This window comes from Electrona antarctica (genome assembly GCF_951216825.1).
Source record: "Electrona antarctica genome assembly, chromosome: 7".
NCBI classification, from domain to species: domain Eukaryota; kingdom Metazoa; phylum Chordata; class Actinopteri; order Myctophiformes; family Myctophidae; genus Electrona; species Electrona antarctica.
Genome location: NC_136812.1, coordinates 34,622,353 through 34,640,727, shown reverse-complemented (window position 1 = coordinate 34,640,727; position 18,375 = coordinate 34,622,353). Strand labels below are relative to the sequence as shown.

General features: G+C 43.4%; 1 protein-coding gene across 3 annotated transcripts; it reads right to left on the bottom strand.

Annotated features, from left to right (window-relative positions):
- Positions 1-311: 311 nt before the first annotated feature.
- Positions 312-17,104, bottom strand: sap130a (Sin3A-associated protein a). Of its 3 annotated transcripts, none has more exons than XM_079506793.1 (21): positions 17,032-17,104; positions 16,241-16,375; positions 15,852-16,120; positions 15,560-15,727; positions 15,107-15,233; positions 14,762-14,877; positions 14,544-14,668; positions 13,984-14,134; positions 13,647-13,737; positions 11,816-11,920; positions 11,445-11,586; positions 10,146-10,252; positions 9,286-9,579; positions 9,020-9,191; positions 7,382-7,480; positions 6,563-6,930; positions 5,929-6,177; positions 5,313-5,438; positions 4,242-4,345; positions 3,393-3,506; positions 312-2,398 (listed from the first exon to the last, which is right to left on the bottom strand). In XM_079506793.1, exons 2-21 carry the CDS (start codon positions 16,350-16,352, stop codon positions 2,240-2,242), a joined length of 3,198 nt encoding a protein of 1,065 aa, XP_079362919.1. In that variant the 5' UTR covers positions 16,353-16,375; positions 17,032-17,104; the 3' UTR covers positions 312-2,239. The 3 variants fall into 3 exon arrangements, with proteins under 3 accessions (XP_079362919.1, XP_079362918.1, XP_079362920.1); XM_079506792.1 differs by having other exon boundaries at positions 16,985-17,102; XM_079506794.1 differs by lacking the exon at positions 11,816-11,920 and having other exon boundaries at positions 16,985-17,102.
- Positions 17,105-18,375: the final 1,271 nt, after the last annotated feature.

Sequence of the window (18,375 nt, the reverse complement as noted above, 5' to 3'; positions counted from 1 at the left end):
CTATCTATTTAAAAATCAAGTTATTGTCAGTGTCTAGCATAAATTAAGTTAAAGCCTCCAGGGATGCCGTCGGGATCAGGAGTCAAGCCCGCGGCACACTGCCAGACTCGGACTACGTGCCAAGGTGCCTGGACCGCTGAGCCACGGCCCAGGCCCAAATTAATATTCTATACATCAGTGGTTCTCAAAGTAGTTGTAGTGTAACTCTGAAAGTGTATAAAGGGAACCAAATGGACCAGTTATGGCTGTCCTTGAAATTAAAAGGTTTGATAACCATTGTACGATGTTAATCCTTCAAAAGACTAGACGTGAATTGTTGGAAGTAGCTTTACTATACTTACACAGACAGAAAACAATGTACAACAGCTGGATGCTCCAGCCTAACTTCATCTCATTATTGGTACACTGTTGATGAAGTGCCACATCGCACAGCACATAACGGTTCATCAAGTATACAGAACTTGAAAAGAGCCAAGTCAACGGAAAACAAAACAAAAAGAAAGCACATTTACAGTGTTTTACATGGACACCAATGCATTCCACCGTTCTAATTACACGAGAATATTCTTGCTTTCAAGCACTTGCACCTGAAAGCAAGCAAATGTACAATGTGGCCAACGCATGATATCCGTTTGATAGGGAAAAAAAGAAATGTCATCAGTAACCCTGCATTAATGCATAATATAATGTTGTCTTTATCAAATACCACATACATTTACCATTTAAGAGCTTTTCTTGTATATTCAAATTTGATGTCTCCACTTATGGGTTGTATTTTCCTTATTAAACCCTATACTTAGTTGAGCGGAGACTCGCTGCGAGCTTGTAGATCTGCTATTTTCAGCTAATGTTCGCCCCAGATTTATTTTCAATAATCCAGATATTTTAAATTTGAACTTTTTGAATGTCAAGTAGTAAAAGTGACTTTTCCCTGCCTGATCAGAGCCGCACATCAAAATGGCGCTTCTCAGAAAAATGAAATAATCTGACCTTTTTTTTTGCACAATAAAATCTTTCTAGATGGGTATAAGCATGTGGACAGCATTCACACTCTCTGTCCAGCTCAAGTACACCGAGAAAAATGAAGGCACAGGTTGATGAGAAGAGCACATGGTCAAGATTGAGATTAGTCTGTATAACAGTTTTACTAAAGGATTCCTTTAAGATTATTGTTTTAGTTCCATAAGACATCCAATAATTACACTTCTATCCACTAGAGGGTGCTTGCCTTCACTTGTTCAGCTAAAAACAACATTTCTACTTTAATAACGTATAATAACTTGAACATTTATGCAGTAAATTATGAATATTAATGATATAAATAATTTCCTCGACGCAAGTGTACCATACGCCTGAGGTAGCTTGTTTTGATAAAGAATAATTCTGTGACAATATTCCTCACTTGTTGTTTACATTCAATGTAACACTGTGTCCAACTTAACCAAATAGTTTCTATATACCGTACTTCATTACCGGGGTCTGTACTTAGCCCTCTAAAATCTAAAACCAAATCCCTTTGCCAAAAATAGCCTATCTACAAGCTCACTGTGTGTCGTGACACCTTGTAACTTGTAAGCTTGTACATCGGCCATTTTGGTCAAATGCTCGCCTATTATGTCATGCCCATAATAGGGACGCTAGGGTTCATCTTTCGCCGATTTGGCTGCTTCTAGCTCCATAAGTGAACACAAGCATCCTCTAGAGGATAGAAATTGCATTACTCCCTTAACTGAAATAAATGTACCGCTAACAGGGCGAACTTTATCCGAGATTGACCACTCCATAGCACAATAGCCTATAGAGTGTGAAGTTTCACAGAACTCTACATTAATATTCTAACACATTCTCTTCGAAGTAGAGGCAGAGACGAAACAAAAACAAATTTCTTTTCCTTTTTTTTTTTACTACAAATTGTCTCTGGGGGAAGGGTCTTCAAAATTGGGGAAAAAAAGAGAACAGAATAAGACATGAATAATGTTTAGAGGGAGGGCTAGTTGGCCTGTCCAGTACAACCTACGATGACTCAGCGCTCAGGAAAAGAGCGTGGTGTCTTTTAGTGAGAACCTACTCCTGATGGGATTTTCCTGCTTTGTGAGGTCTTGAAACCCTCCTCGTCTCTTGTTCTCTGCCTTCTCTCCAGGCAGATTTAGGGAGGGAGCCTGCGATTGTGCGCAGCAAATCATAGCACCAAATTGTGAGCAACTCCTCCTTCACTACGGAGAGAGCATGTTTCCCCGTTTCATGCACGTTCTTTCCGTTTCAGTTTGGAGGACTTCTTGGTGGTGCCATTCTTGTTGAGCAGCTTCAGGACCTTGTCTTTATGGTCCAGGACTTTCATCATGGTGTCCCTGGCCTCGGTCACCTGGTCCATCACCAACTTACAGCGCTGCATGTTACCCTGTTGAAATGAAATGACACGGCTTGAGTTGACTGCTCTGAAGTCATTCATTCAAAAGTGTTTAGAATAACTTTCTTTTTGTAATTAAATAACATTCTGCATTCATAACACATTCTAAAAACTTCTGCTTCTCATAAATAAAAAAATAAGGTAAGGTATTATGTAGCCTGATCAGCTCTGATCTGACGTAATGAAATCACACCCGGATGTGATTTCACAACTGGCTTTTTCTGTGCAGAGAAAATGACCATGGTTGCTACGGTCATCCAGTTCACCCGGGTGTGATTTAATTACGTCAGAAATTATTTTGAACATAGCAACCATGCTCATTTTTTTCTGCACACAAAAGCCAGTTGTAGGAGTGGTTTACACCACTCAACTACATTGCTGCCAAATGTATACAAATAACTAGAATTTAAAGTATGTAATCTGAAACTTATCTTTATTACGTCACCATCAAAAGCCAGTTATAACCCGGCATTGATACGTATCTTAATTACATCACAATACCTACCAAGCATACACGTGCATTCGTACCAGCACGACCACAATACTTGCGCGCTCTGCTTGTGCAAGTAAATACATATATAGCAATATAGATAACACTCAAAGGTGATGCCAAGTGGCAACAGTTGGGAGGAGGCCTGCTGGTACACAGGGGGCTTTCACATAGTAAGGGGCCAACTAAGCACCCCGTTTTTTTGTTTCCTCAATCAGTGTTTTAAACATTGTTATAATTTAGCTATTGAAAAATAGCAGATCTACAAGCTCATAGCACGCCACTCGGTGGCGCGCTACGAGCTTGTAGGTCTGCTATTTTTGTAAAATCGTGAAAATATTTATTTCAGAAAACTGGAGGATTTAGAAGATTATTTTTAAATTTTGAGGTCAGGCCTAAATGGGTTAAACAGCTGCTCAGCAGAATATGTCAGATAGTAGTAATAATAATAATGGCACAAAGCAAAGTGACCATGATATGGTAATTTCCACTGACCTGTATGAGCTCATTGATTCGATGGAGGTCATCATCTGAGCCTGCTCTCTTCTTTGGAATCAGGCCCTCTTGGAGGGTGGACAGTCTGCTGTACACATCATGCTCTAAACTGGACTGTGGACAAGACAAACATATATAACCACCGTGTCTCTCCTCTCCGGAGTAATCCTTATGCTCTCTTTCTATGCTATAAAGAAAAAAGAGTCCGTGTTGCAGAACTGATGATTTAATAAACAAATATTATTCAAAAGAACAAATGTGATCAGCCAGGGTTCTAATTCTGTATCAACTGTCCGTAGCAAACAATCAAAATAAGATATCTCTTCCTCTTGTCCAGATATTCTTGGCCTGCTAACCTACAGTCTCTTTTGTGGCGTGCAGCCAAAGTGGTCCCACAGCCCATCCACCCCACCTCCCCCCGTGTCCAGCCCGACTACCCGGGAGAGAGAGGCAACCTCATCCCCATCTCAGGCCATCGCTCCTCTCCTAACCCGATCACCATGGAAGCCAGAAGCGAAAACCGGTGAGCTTCGGATGTCTCACGCTCACGTCCAAGTGACTTTTAGATAATGAGTTACAGACCTGACGACAGACCAGGCAATCAATTTCCATTGGTTGGCATTGCATTAATTATGGCCGTGCGAGTATTGACTACTCTGTATTCGCATGCTGAATACAATGCTTGTGAAAAGAGCACTCTTATCATTGTACATCATCACGTAAAATAGACTGTCTATTTGCTCAGACACTATGATGTAAAATTCATTGTCAATGGGAATCTAATGTTTGTGTAGGACAAAGTTTGTGTACACACACACACACACACACACACACACGGCTAATACTCACCAGCTGCCGGAGCTGTGCAGCACACAGGTGGATTTTCCAGCCTTGTGCTCGGCATGCCACTCCTCTCTGATTGGCCATGTCTTGTAATGAGCCTTTCTTCTCCTCTGTGGAAAAACAACAAAAATCACCACCATTCATTCAAATATTATTAGTAGGGCTGCTCGTAGGATCGTTCATTTTCTTCCTACAAGCTCACAGTGTGTTGCGATCTGGCACAGCATTTGTATCTTTTGAAGCACAGTAGGATTCAGTTATTAAGGTTATTTTATTGAATTATCACTTTTCTATAATAGATTAAAGGTATTATTAGTTCTATTAACCCTCTTATGGCCACCCTAATTAACAGTGGATTGTGCCTTCTACCTGCACTATTCATATGTTTAATTCGTCATTTTAATGCTAATAGAAAAATCCGTGACATACACACTATATCTCATTCTAACACGGTAATCCTATAGTATTATACCCAGTCCTGATGGTGGCGGTAACTTCACCATTATGCCGCGAATTATAGAGCGAATCTGGCGATGTCATTTCCTGTCCACGTGATCACAACATCTGCTAGTTTTCTCCACTGTGCTACACAGTCAGATGTCCGGGATGCTAAGCTATCATCGTTTATTTTAATAACTAAGTCTAATTAAGCTCTAATCAAGCCCCAAATATCGCATTTTACACAGCGATGCACATAAAGACCGCACGAGTGCGAGTGAGAGCGTGCACGCAAGGATTTCGGACGGTTTTAGGTCGTTAGCCAAACAAGCTAAAGGTTGCAACATTTTGATACATTAAGCCCCCGATTATAGGGAATAAAGCGATTACATCATTTACAACGGTTATGATGGCTTTTTTGATTCATTACGTCAATAGCCATAAGGGGGTTAACTGTTACACCCTAAACTCATACCATTTGTCACATACATTTTGTTTTTCGCATTTGACTCATCTCTTGGAGTGGTGAGACACAGCCGTGCTGCGCTCGGGAATCATTTGTAGTTCATCGTATCGTATAGGTAATGACATTCAGGGCAGAGCTCCAGTTAAGGCTCAGCACATGGCCAATTGACCTACCTTTGATCCGTATGTCGTTATATCTCTGGAAGTGGTGGTAGGCTGCCTTCCAGGGGTTACGATAGTGACGCAACAGGGTGACAGGTGGCCGCGGCCTGACTGGAACATAACGCACGCCTTCCTCATCTAGAACACGCATAAAAACAAACAAGGTCAACCGGTGATGATACCAACCGAACAGCTACTACTACGGTAAGAAAATCATTGTTAATTGAGTACCACAGACGAAAAACAGTCTAAGTCCAAATTTCAGACTGACCCCTCCACGAAAAGGCCTCGTTGTCCTGAACCCTTATCTATCATTTATATATTATGGATCAATAGTGTGGACTTAGACTGTTATTCGTCTGTGGTACTCAATATTAACGACTTGGGCCCTAATTCAAGAAAAGCTAAAACATTGTAGATCTACAAGCTCCTAATGGATCACATCGAGCTTGTAGATCTGCTATTTATATTTTTTGAAAATTCTATTAATGACTCACCCCGTGATGGCTTGAATACAAGAAAAAGATCCCCCCAATTTCTTCACTATTCTCTTTGTTTTTGGATTCTTCATTCACAATTAACGAGTGTGATAAGAGATTGCTTCAAGTGGCGCAGCTGGCCTACATACCCACATACTCCCTGGGCGGTGACTCTCGCCTCTCGGCTCTGCCGGTGAGGGGCCTGTTGGTGGCTCTCTCCTCGTCTGTGCTGTTGGTCTCCACCATCTCACTCTCCTCCGTGGAGATGATGTGCTGCTGCTTGCGGGGCTTCTTCCTGGGCGAGGCCCCCGGGATCATGTCTCCTGACCCTGGGCCACTCAGGGTGGAGGCATGGGCCGTAGTGAGCAGTGGGGCCAATGGCAGGTTTACGTTGGAACCTGTGTGTGAGAGAAATGTCACGAATATTGATTAAAAAAAAGAAATCAGAAAGTTTACTTATTGTGTTTTTTATAAGGGGAGAATAAATCCGTTAGGGCTGCAAAAATAAATTTTCTTCTGAGATAATGATTATCCACATTAGCGTTATTTTATTGTATCGTATAAAAATAGTGAAATAGTAGATCTACATGCTTTACGATCGGCTATGCCCCATCATTTGTTTTAAAACGTTTCACCTATACAGAAAATCCCAAAAGATGGATGGATTATTAATTGATTATTTCATTAAAATATTTTTGTATTTATAATCGATTAAATTATTTCCATGCGATTTACTGTTACAACTTGCAACCCATACAAATCCCCCCCGAAAATCATCTGTACCTGGCTGGGAGGTGTCCATAGGCTCAGCCTCCTGCTTGATCTTCATGTCTGTACAGGTGGAGCTGGCAGCGCATGCTGCAGTGCTGCTAGCGGCAGGCTGTGTGGGAGATGCCACCGTGTTGGCCATGGAGGCAGGGACGGGGGGAGTGACAGCCATGGCTGCCGGCAAGGCGGAGAGCACTGTGGAGGGCTGGGAGGGGGGCACGGGCCCAGGGGGAGCCAGCATGGTGGGGATGGCCTGGGAGAGGTGCTGCTGGGCGGGGGACGAAACAGCCTGCTGCTGCTCCCCTCCCTGGGAGGGCAACGCCTCGACGGCCACCATGACAGGGGGTGCCATGGCCATGTGTACCTCCGCTTTGGGTTTCACCCTGAGAGGGAGGTAGAAACATAGAAAGAGAGAGAGAGGGGGAGAGATAGAGGGCATTACAGACAACTGAAACAGACATGGCCAGTAATTGTCAAATGTTTTCAGGTAAATTTATTTGGCCGCCGACCCACATAAGAAACTATCGTGTAATTATCGCTATATATATATATATATTTTTTTTTTTTTTAAATCATAGATTTGCACATTTTTTCCCGGTAGTAATGGGTTAAAAATGTTATTATATTATATTTTAAAAATAGCAGATCTATAAACTCATAATGCGTCTTGATGCATTGTGAGTTACTTTGCATGTAGAGTTAAAGTGGTTAAACTGATCTTGATGCATTATTAACTACGTTTGCTGGGGACCACCTGGAACACCCTTAAGGATCCAGGGTGTCCCCGGACGCCACACTGGACAAGGTGACAGGTCGGATGTGAGTGAGACTCACCCTGCTGGCCGTGGAGATCCTGCACTCCGCACAGCGCTCTCCATGCGGCCGCTGTTGGCTTCATTGGGCTGGGCTGGGATGAGGTTCTTGCGAACACAACTGAAAAAATGCAACAGCAGGAAGACAGATATTTGTTCAAGTCATCAGTAGGTCTACTCTGCAATCCTGTCAAAGTTGACCCAAAATGACAATAGTCTTTCTTAAAAGAAATCGGTTCAAACCATTCACATATATCTTGTCCATAAAAGAGAAATAGCGTTTTTAACAAGAACATGTCTTTTAAAAGATCATGTGCATATCTACACATTTCAAAAACAAACAAATCAAATTCTGTCCTATACCGAAAAACTAATTCCGGTAAATGACTGTGACTGACAAGTAAATGACGCATAAATGACGGTTGTTGTTAAGCTGCGTTCAGACCTGAATATATATAATCGCCTCAGTTCGTCACGTTTATACGTGCCCGTTCGCACAATTCTCGTCTTTGGATTGACTTTGTATGTAATAGTGCCGCTCTAACCATCCAAGTCTGAACGCACATTAAGGCACTGTCTCCTTGGAGCTTAAGTTGTGTTTTGTATGTGAGAAATTAAAGCTCCACAAGGTAAACATGGAACAACAGTTATGTTATATTTATAATGTCAAGGAAAATATAATTAAACAATGTAGTGACCAAAATGTAAGGTGTTTCCAAAGGGGACTTGTTAGATTGATCTGAATGCAAGTCATGCTCTCTGTGGCCGAGCTGGGTTGTGAACTCTCTGCCATCATTATCACAAGGTGGTTGTTGAATTATTCACTCGTTTCAGCTTGACCTACATTTCATGTTCAATGCACGCAAAGTGACGTGGTGTGGCTCCTGTTCTTGCTGTCATGCAGTGCATCCAGTGCAGTGGGTCGGGCCCACACAAGAACTCGCGAGACAGACAGCTGCTGTAGTAGTGCTTTTTTAACGGCGTGGCTCTGCAGAAGTGTATCTACAAGAGGTCGGTCTGTCTGTCTGTGTGTCCAGAGCTAGTTACTAGTAACTAGTTACTAGTGCACAATGGCAGTAGGCCACAGAAATACTTTTGTGTTTAATACTTTTTGAAATATTTAACTTTATAATGGATTCAATGGAAGGCTATGATTGGGCTTAAATCTTGCCCATATTTGAAGTCATACATCATAGATATGTCAAAGACAACTGATGACAGGGTGGCCACACACCGAGATCAACTTTGGCACCCGTGTGAAGATGTAATATCATACATCATCTCATTCCAGCCAATCACAATTTGCGTCCTCACCTTCATCATCAATGTTTGCGTTTACACAGTGTTTGCACAAACATTCAAAACTGGCCATTCATTGTCAATGGCATTCAATGTTCGTGTTAGGACAAACACTCGAAACTGGCTATTCAGTATTCATTGTCAATGGCATTGTTTACACAAACTCTCAAAGCTGGACATAGGAGCGCCCCTCAAAAACAAAAACGTTTTATGTAATCAGACTAAGCGGACAGCCCTACTGCTCCATTCTCTATTCTCAAAAAGTCTGGAAAATATTTAGATTTTATAATAAGCATTCATTTGATATATAGAGTCCATCTTTATCAATGGCTCAGCATTAATAGACAGTAAAGTGACTCACCCTTCATTAGTGGGCTTCTTGCGCAGGATGCTGGGCCGGGGGGAGGAGACCAGAGTGGGAACTCCTCCTGGTCCTACCTGGGCATGTGCCTGCACCATGGTGGCCCCCGGCTGGGTGGAGTTGAACGCAGTGCTGATGGGGCTAGCGACAAAGCCGTCAGGCAAAACAACCCCTGGAAAGAGCAGAAAGCATATTGTAAATAACTGGCCAGGGGCAGTGAGCGTGTTCACGTCAACATCGAGACGACCACTACTTCCAGTAATTACCAGGAGGTTTGGCTTCAGTCTGTGGTTGCTGCTGCTGCTGGGTGACTATGGGCGCCTGCTGTATTCCCTGTGTGGTGATTGATGCGGACGTGTGCAGACCCTGCACCCCGATCGGAGCAGACTGAATGCCCTGCGAGGCAATTGGTGCAGGCTGCATCCCTTGGGTGCTGATTTGTGCAGACTGTAGACCAATCCGGTCCACAGCCATCAGCTGCATGGGGTTGAGGTGGACGGTGGTGGCCACGCCCACTCCGGCTGGGGTGGGCATTGCTGAGCTCGGTGCTTGTGGAGTAACTGAGTGAGAAGACACAGGGATTAAAACGCAGGCAAGTATATAATAGAGAACAATAAAATCAATCTGTGTTCTGCTGTTAACCTCAGTTGTGTAACTGTTCAAAAGATGTACAGCCCATCGGCTATTGATTTGTTTATCTCTTGAATATTAAGACATTCCATGTTCCTATTCTACAATGGGAGACTTGTGTCATTCATGTGTATTTTTACAATCAACTCATTCAACTGTGGGAAAATTAAGATTCAATGCATGAAAAATTACTACTACTGCTTGACTGCTGATTCGATGTGGCTAAAATTACCCCCAAGTCAAAGCAGATATACTCCATTTTTAACTTCCATGCTTGTGTCTTTTCTCAAGTAATGAGCACGGAGCCAAAACACCAAACAATGTGCTACTGTCCAAATACATACAGAGTTCCCGATACGCAAATTGCGTGGCTAATGCAATTACATACACTACAATAGAGTTATTGAGTGAGCTTTTTGGCTTCGGCTCCCTTTAAACTAGAACAGTTTGATTCAAACTCTGAAGGGATAGAAACCAGGCCAAACATGCAGCTTACCAGGGTACTGGCGGATGGTGGATACAGAGCTAGTGATGGGGGTGTAGGTGTATGGAGACGAGGAGTAGGTGGGTAAGAAGTACTGGAACTGCACAGGGACAGACGGCCTTGAGGAGGAAACGGACAGAATAAAACCACAAGACATCAGCAACTAAACCATGTCTCTGCATTCAATTCAGTATGTTGACAAGCTACATTCCAGCTTGATTTGGCACCTGCCCACATAGCCAAAACTACTAGTAACTGGTGTACTGACCATGGTATTACTGTGCTTAACTGACCAGCCAACTGGCCTGACCTGAACCCCACAGAGAATCTAGGTTGTATTGTCAAGAGGAAGGTGTAAGACATACTGTAAGACTGAACAATACAAATTAATTTACGGCTGTTATCAAAGCAAACCTGGGCTTCCATAACACCTCAACAGTGCCACTGGCTGATCACCTCCATGCCACGCCCCATTGATGAAATAATTTGTTAAAAAGTAGCCCAGACCAAGTATTGACTGACATACATTAATATACTTTTCAGATGGTCAACAATTCTCGTTAAAAAGTCTCGTTAAAAATCATTTTTTTTGTGGTCTCGTAAAATATACTAATTCATTGAGATAGGATTTTTGGATTTTCATGAGCTGTAGGCCATAATCATCAAGATTAAAACAAAAAGGGTTTTAAACACTTCATGTACAATGAATTGAGAATATATGAAAGTTTCACTTTTTGAATTATATTACGGAAGAAAATAAACTTTTACAAAATATTCTAATTCATTGAGAGATGGACCTGTACCCGTCTTATGCACTGCTATTCAGTATACCTGACAAAGGTCACAGAGACCGAAACGTTGTGTTTTTTACGCTCTGGTAATGAAAGTTTTTTGGGGACCATTCAAAACTGTGTGCAGACTTCCTTCTTTTTGGAGGGTGCTAGCCTCTCCTATATCCAGCTTTTGGTGTGTGTGTGTGTGTGTGTGTGTGTGTGTGTGTGTGTGTGTGTGTGTGTGTATGTACACACTTTGTCCTACAGAAACATTAGATTCCCATTGACAATGAATGGACAATTTTACATCATAGTGTCTGAGCAAATAGACAGTCTATTTTACGTGATGATGTCAATGATAAGAGTGCTCTTTTCACAAGCATTGTATTCAGCATGCGAATACAGAGTAATCAATACTCGCACGGCCATAATTGATGCAATGCCAACCAATGGAAATTGATTGCCTGGTCTGTCATCAGGTCTGTAACTCATTATCTAAAAGTCACTTGGACGTGAGCGTGAGACATCCGAAGCTCACCGGTTGTCGCTTCTGGCTTCCATGGTGACCGGGTTAGGAGAGGAGCGATGGCCTGAGATGGGGATGAGGTTGGCTCTCTCTCCCGGGTAGTCGGGCTGGACACGGGGGGAGGTGGGGTGGATGGGCTGTGGGACCACTTTGGCTGCACGCCACAGAAAAGAGACGGTAGGTTAGCAGGTTATGAATGGAAAATGTTTCACTTCTGAATTCAGATCAGATCACAATGTACAGGGGTGCTGTACTTGTCAACTGTAACATAAACACAATAGTTCTCCCCAATTTCACCCTTGTGGGATCTAGAATGTTTCATAATGCTTTTTAACTAAGCGTAGGAAGGTTTTTGATATGAGCCTGCCTGAAGGTGGACCTACCGACTGGGATGGTGGAGGTGGTCACTGCGGTAGCGTGTGAGGAATGTGAGGCCATAGTCATGGTGACAATGGTGTTGCTGGTCATTTGAGAGTGAGGCACACCGCCTGCAGACAGAGGAAAAACCACACCCGTGTGAAGTGACCCACAAGACCCACAGGAACGCACCCAGGGTGCCGACCCGATTCCGGCAAGCCGCCCGCGTCCGAAACGGTTGAGAAATGACAGAGTTACCATGTGGGGGTCCCTCTATTGTACTGTACTGTCACTGTACTGTTCTGGCACACCCGAAATCACCATACATACAGTTAATATGTGCGTGTGTGTGTTAGGTTGCGCACAGGTGGTGAAAAACAACCATGCTGTTTTCGTGCTCAGATGCACCCAGCTAGGTAGGCACAAGAAAAAAAATCACACCCGTGTGAACTGAGTGGTGTAAGGTCTTATATAGCCTGATCAGCTGTGGTCTGACGTAAAGTCTGACGTAATGAAATCACACCCGGGTGAACTGGGTGACCGTAGCAACCATGCTCGTTTTTTGAGCACAGACTGACAGACAGACAGACACGTAAACTAACAAAGCCAGTCGTAGGAGTGGTTTACACCACTCAAAAACACAGAATCGGGTTATACGAGTTACGGCTTAGTTTTAGGGTTAGGTTCAATTTTAGATCCATTACTATTCAGAGTCGATACAGGTTGCACAGAGTGGTGTCTAAGTAAAACAAGTATGTATTTATATTGGACACATGACGTCCTAAACAAACATTAAAGTCCATAGACTTAAAGATTGACATCATAGGTGCTCTAAACAAACTTGTAATATCCTCAAAGTCTATAGACTTGGCTGACAAACGATTTACGTCACAAGTGCTCTATACAAACAACAACATACAAACAAACATTAAAGATCCCATAGACAAGGTAAGGGAAATTCAAACATCATCGACTTATTAAACATTATTAAATATTAGTGCATATGTGTACTTATAGTACAGTATACATAATACATGTAATATAAATATATTTATATATATATATATATATATATATATATATATATATATATATATATATATATATATATATATATATAATAAAGCCATTTGACAAGAAGATGGTCTACTATGTAAATGTGCGATATAAATTATGACTGAAGATGTGACCAGCTGTGATCATTCTTGCCCTGATGAAGACCTTGTAGGTCGAAACATGCTGGCAGTTGCCTTTTTAATTTAATAAAGGCGTTCCTCATTTTTTAACTTTGAGTGCCTATCTATGATCAAAACGGGATCTATGTCTTGATCCCGTTTTGATCCGTGTGAGCACCTTTTTTTATCATTATCACGTCTTGCTATCTCCGTTGAGCACCTGGTTAGTTTTTGAGTGGTGTAAACCACTCCTACAACTGGCTTTTTGAGTGGTGTAAACCACTCCTACAACTGGCTTTTGTGTGCATAAAAAAATGACCATGGTTGCTATGTTCAAAATAATTTCTGACGTAATTAAATCACACCCGGGTGAACTGGATGACCGTAGCAACCGTGGTCATTTTCTCTGCGCAGAAAAAGCCAGTTGTGAAATCACATCCGGGTGTGATTTCATTACGTCAGATCAGAGCTGATCAGGCTACATAATACCTTACCTTATTTCATTACGTCAGACATTACGTCAGACCACAGCTGATCATGCTATATAAAACCTTACACCACTCAGTTCACACGGGTGTGATTTTTTAGCTGTGAACATGTATTGACAACGGTATGGTCCTTTAACACAAATGTCACGACAGTTGTCACATCCATCCTGGATATTGGAATACCTAGTCCATACCTATTGTGGTAGTTGATGGCACAGTGTTAGTAGCAACTATGGGCGCCACCGTTGCTGCAGCTACAGGTGTCACAGAACTGAAGATTGATTTCTATGGGACAAAAAAAAGAACAAGATTATTTTAATGACGGACTTAAACCTGATTTATCCTTGGTTGTGTGCTTGCGTCTCACACCAAAAACAGCCGACCAACAAGCTAAATAATCAAGCTACAGGCTCACAATGAGCTGCCTACAACGCGTTGTGAGCTTCTAGATTGGCTATTTTCGTTGCATTACACAGCGCACGACCACACATAAAAGCAGACATTAAACCTCTTCATCGTGGGAGGTCTGACCTGTGTCATGGTGTGTGGAGGCTGTGGCTTTGGAGCCCCGATGGCCGGGTGTGAAGGCAAAGTGATACGTGTGGCCGGGACGTCACGAGATGTCTGAGGCCTCTGGATACTGATGGTGGCAGGAGGGGTGTGGATGGTTAGACCTGGGCGCCTGCAAGAGTTTATAAACACTTCAACATCTGTCTTCATTGTGTGTAAAACAGTCATATAATGGCTCATTGAATGCAGAAGTGAATGGTTGGTCTTTGTGGGCGTAAAAGAAAACACCAACTCGAAACAGAGGTTCATTCAAGTTAGCAAAAAAAATCTTAATCTTAATCGTGATTTAAAAAGCATTACAAGCATTACAAGCTTTTTGTTTTGGCTTTTTTATGCCTTTATTGATAGGGAACAGTAGACAGACAGGAAAGGGGGAGAGAGATGGGGAGTGACAAGTGGCAAAGGCCATCAGGCTCGGGAGTCGAACCCGCAGCACGCCGTCTGGCTGGCTTGGCAGCCTAGCTGCCCGGACAGTTGAGCTAACCGTCCGGGCCCCTAGTATGACTTTTAACAGTACTTACCCATGCACCATCTCTGCAGAGTGTGAGACTGTTGGATTGATAACGGGAGACTGTGTCCTGGTTGCTGATATAGGGGCCACCACCGTCGGCAGCACAGCTGTCGAGGTGGTCACAGCAGGACGGGACTGTGCAAAGATGACGGATATTATTATTATTATTATTATTATGTTTCTCTAAGAACACAAATGCATTACTTTGTTCTGAAAAGAGGAACGCACCTGAATAGAATGGTGGATGATATGTTGTACAGTGGGCTGCCCGGGGCCGGCGCCTGCACCAGATGCTGGCCGCAGGACAGTTTTGTTGCCTGACATCACAGCTGCAGCAGCAGCCCCTACAAGACAAACACAACAACTGTGATCAGGCGGTCATTACTAGAAAAATTTAAAAAGTTTTTTTCATACTTGTTACTGTTGGGGCATGATTTATACTTGGTTGCACGTCAGTGTCGCACACCGAAAATAGCTGAACGACAATCTCAAAACGCATCGCATTGTGAGCTTGTTGGTCGGCTATTTTTGGTGCACGACAACAGCATAACAAAGGCTTTACACTACACATACCTCTGGGTAAGTGGGAGGTGAACGTCTGAGGAGGAACAGAGGGGGCCCCGATCTGCATAGCTGGGGCACTGCTTCTAATGATCTGGATGTTTGCTGGCATCAGGTGATGGAGGTTACTGGAGTGACCCTGAAGCACACCCAAAACCAGTAACGTCAGTACTTGGACGAAAACAAGGAATAGAGTGCAATTACGGTGTTTAGCTGTTGATAACAAGTTACTAATCACAATGCAGTCTTCAGTTGGCTGCTGAATCATTCACTTCTGTGCCATTTGGTGGTGTGTCTTGTCTGTTCTCCACCACGGCGAGTTACACTGGGGCACTGTTAACTTGCTCTTTTATGATGTCATACATGTAGTGGCATGAGCTGTGATTGCATTGGTCTAATTTTGTGAGGACATACAGAAGTGCTCGGGCAAAATTGCTAACAACATATAACCCACAGTGAGCTTACCTGCTGACCACTGATAGTTGCCACAGGAATGGAAGGGGTTGGAGCAATGCTGCTCTCCAGGGTGACAGTGATGTGACCAGGCACCTTTGGAGGTATAGGAAGATGGCCCTGGTTGGAAGCTGGCGCTGGGGCAATAAGACGACTTGGCATAGGCGACTTCAAGACAGCCTTCAAAAAAGAATTGTAAGACAACAAATTATCTATACAATTCCCCCCCTCGGTCTACTATATCAACCAATCACCTGGATTTACACCTTCTAGCTGCCAAGCATACAAGACAAACATGTCTAACCTTCATTTGTCCCTCGGTGAGGCTTGTAGGCTGGCCCTGTGGCAGGTGGATAGGAGGGGCTGGCACTGCCAAAGGGGTACCAGGCTGGATGGGCACTGCCTGGGGTAGACCTTGTTGTTGCTGGCCATGTGCCTGGACCTGCGGGTAAGGTCTGACCACCACAGTCTCCTGCTTGTCATCTCTGAACATCATGGTTCCTCCTGCCCCACTCGGATGATGATCGTGTGGCCCATGATCAGCTTCACGGCCGCTCTCCATATCACCCCCAGCTAACGGAAGACAAGGACGTTTTAGATATGTTTCATAGCCATTTCCATGGCTGAGAAAGTTATATTCCTCTCCAATTTAAAACAAACAATGCAGTGTTTGTTCTACTTTTCTTCATATACCCGTTTGGTTGGATGGTTGATTCACAGTAACCATGTTTCCACTACCAGTGATCTGGGGTGTTCCTCCACTGTTGGCAGGCATCCCATGTCTTGGGAATTGCTGGGAGCTCATTTCTGGCAATAAATGGCCTGGCCCTAGAACACAAACAGCGTTAACATTAACATTGGCGCTGGCTATCGCTAGCGCTATATGGAGCCGGCAGTGTTGAAGGGGGTGGGGGAGTCATGGACATTTTCGAACTACAGAACCTCATCTAGGCGTAAGCAGTAGCACGTCAGATTGGTTACTAGACAGAGACAGAGAAGCTGATGTTGAGAGGATTTCATATTGGTAAAATGCTCTTAAGAGACAAGAGAACTCGCCGTTTAGGCGCAGATTTCTTAGCTAACGTAAATACTAGGACACACAACTGGACGACAGTAAACTGCAACACTATGTAGATAAGCGTGAGCCGTCAAGAACCACGGGACGAGTCGTTTAGATCAACGGTGACATGGGTGTTTAAAAAGCCGGTCCAATCTTTCACATAAACCACACTAGCAGAACCACTCTGTGGTGGGGTTAGTTAGCGCGTTAGCATGTTAGCCTAGCTAACGTTTACAGTCGTTAACACTGTGTGACTGCGTTTCATGCAATACAACAACAAAAAAATATCCCCCACACACAACTTCCAGCGGCGACACTTTCGATGCGACATAAAAACAAACGAAATACATAAATATCAACACATGCTCGTGCGTTACCGTAATTTAGTTCAGGAATGGCTCGCGTTGTTTTGATTTTTTCTTACAGTTTTTCCATTCGTCTTCTTCTTTTCTCTTTTTTCGACACCAAACATGTAAAGCCGGAAGAACGCTCGAGAGGCAGCGAAACAGCGAAACGCCCATGCCGCGTTCTGTCCAATCGGAAGAGAGGCTCGCGGGATTTTCGACCAATCGGGAGGCCGGGGAATAGTGCGGGAGGGTGTCGCTGGCTAAAAAAATAGCAGATCTACAAGCTAATACCTCCCCAATCTAGAGGTATATCCCTTTGGTCTAGTGGTTAAGATGTTTGACTTTCATGCGGGAGGCCCGAGTTCGAATCCCGGGTGTTACACATGTACGTGTAGATGTGATTGAGTACTTATGCGTTGGTACTCAAACTAGATTTGCTTATTTCCTTCTTGAATGATTTTGCTGGACTTCTTCCCCAACGGGACTTTTTCCCCAACGGTACTTTTGGGACTTTTTCCCCCAACGGGACTTTTTCCCCAACAGGACTTTTGGGACTTTTTCCCCAAAGGGACTTTTGGGACTTTTTCCCCAACGGGACTTTTGGGACTTTTTCCTCAACGGGACTTTTGGGACTTTTTCCCCAACGGGACTTTTTCCCCAACGGGACTTTTGGGACTTTTTCCCCAACGGGACTTTTGGGACTTTTTCCCCAACGGGACTTTTTCCCCAACGGGACTTTTGGGACTTTTTCCCCAACGGGACTTTTGGGACTTTTTCCCCAACGGGACTTTTTCCCTCAAAACCTGTCCATATAAAGTTTTAATAATGACCTAACACGGTTCATATATTTTATATAGTAATTCGAATTGATTTGCCTCCTGTGTGAATAGGATGGGATAGGGTATGTGTATGCTACTGTATTTTAGGATAGTCATTATGGTGGTAGGCTACTTTAATTTGATTAAGTGATATTTGAAAGATTTGTTATGACTCAATAACAATTGGCACATTTAACCCATTTACCGCTACCATTTGTGGCAGCGGTGGCCGAACGGATAGCGGCGCGGTCTTGATACCGGAAGGTTCCCAGTTCGAATCAGCCGTCCGACATGTTAAAATTACCACCGTTGAAGTGCCCTTGAACAAGGCATTGAACCACTACGATGAAATGTGTTCTATGAGCAGGGCCTGGCTGGAAACAAGTTCTTGAGCTTAGCCCAGATACCCTGGGTAAATATAGTTATCATTTCATTTCATTATTTAATCCCTCCGTCGCGCCCTGCCAGGGTTTTATCGCGCGTGACACTTACTTTGAAGAGCCAAATATCCGTAATCGCATTTTACTATGCTTGTTCTCTCGGTCGGTGGTGGAAAAAGTGGACCGCGAGTATCACAGCGCCTGCTACAGGCCGTTGAAAACG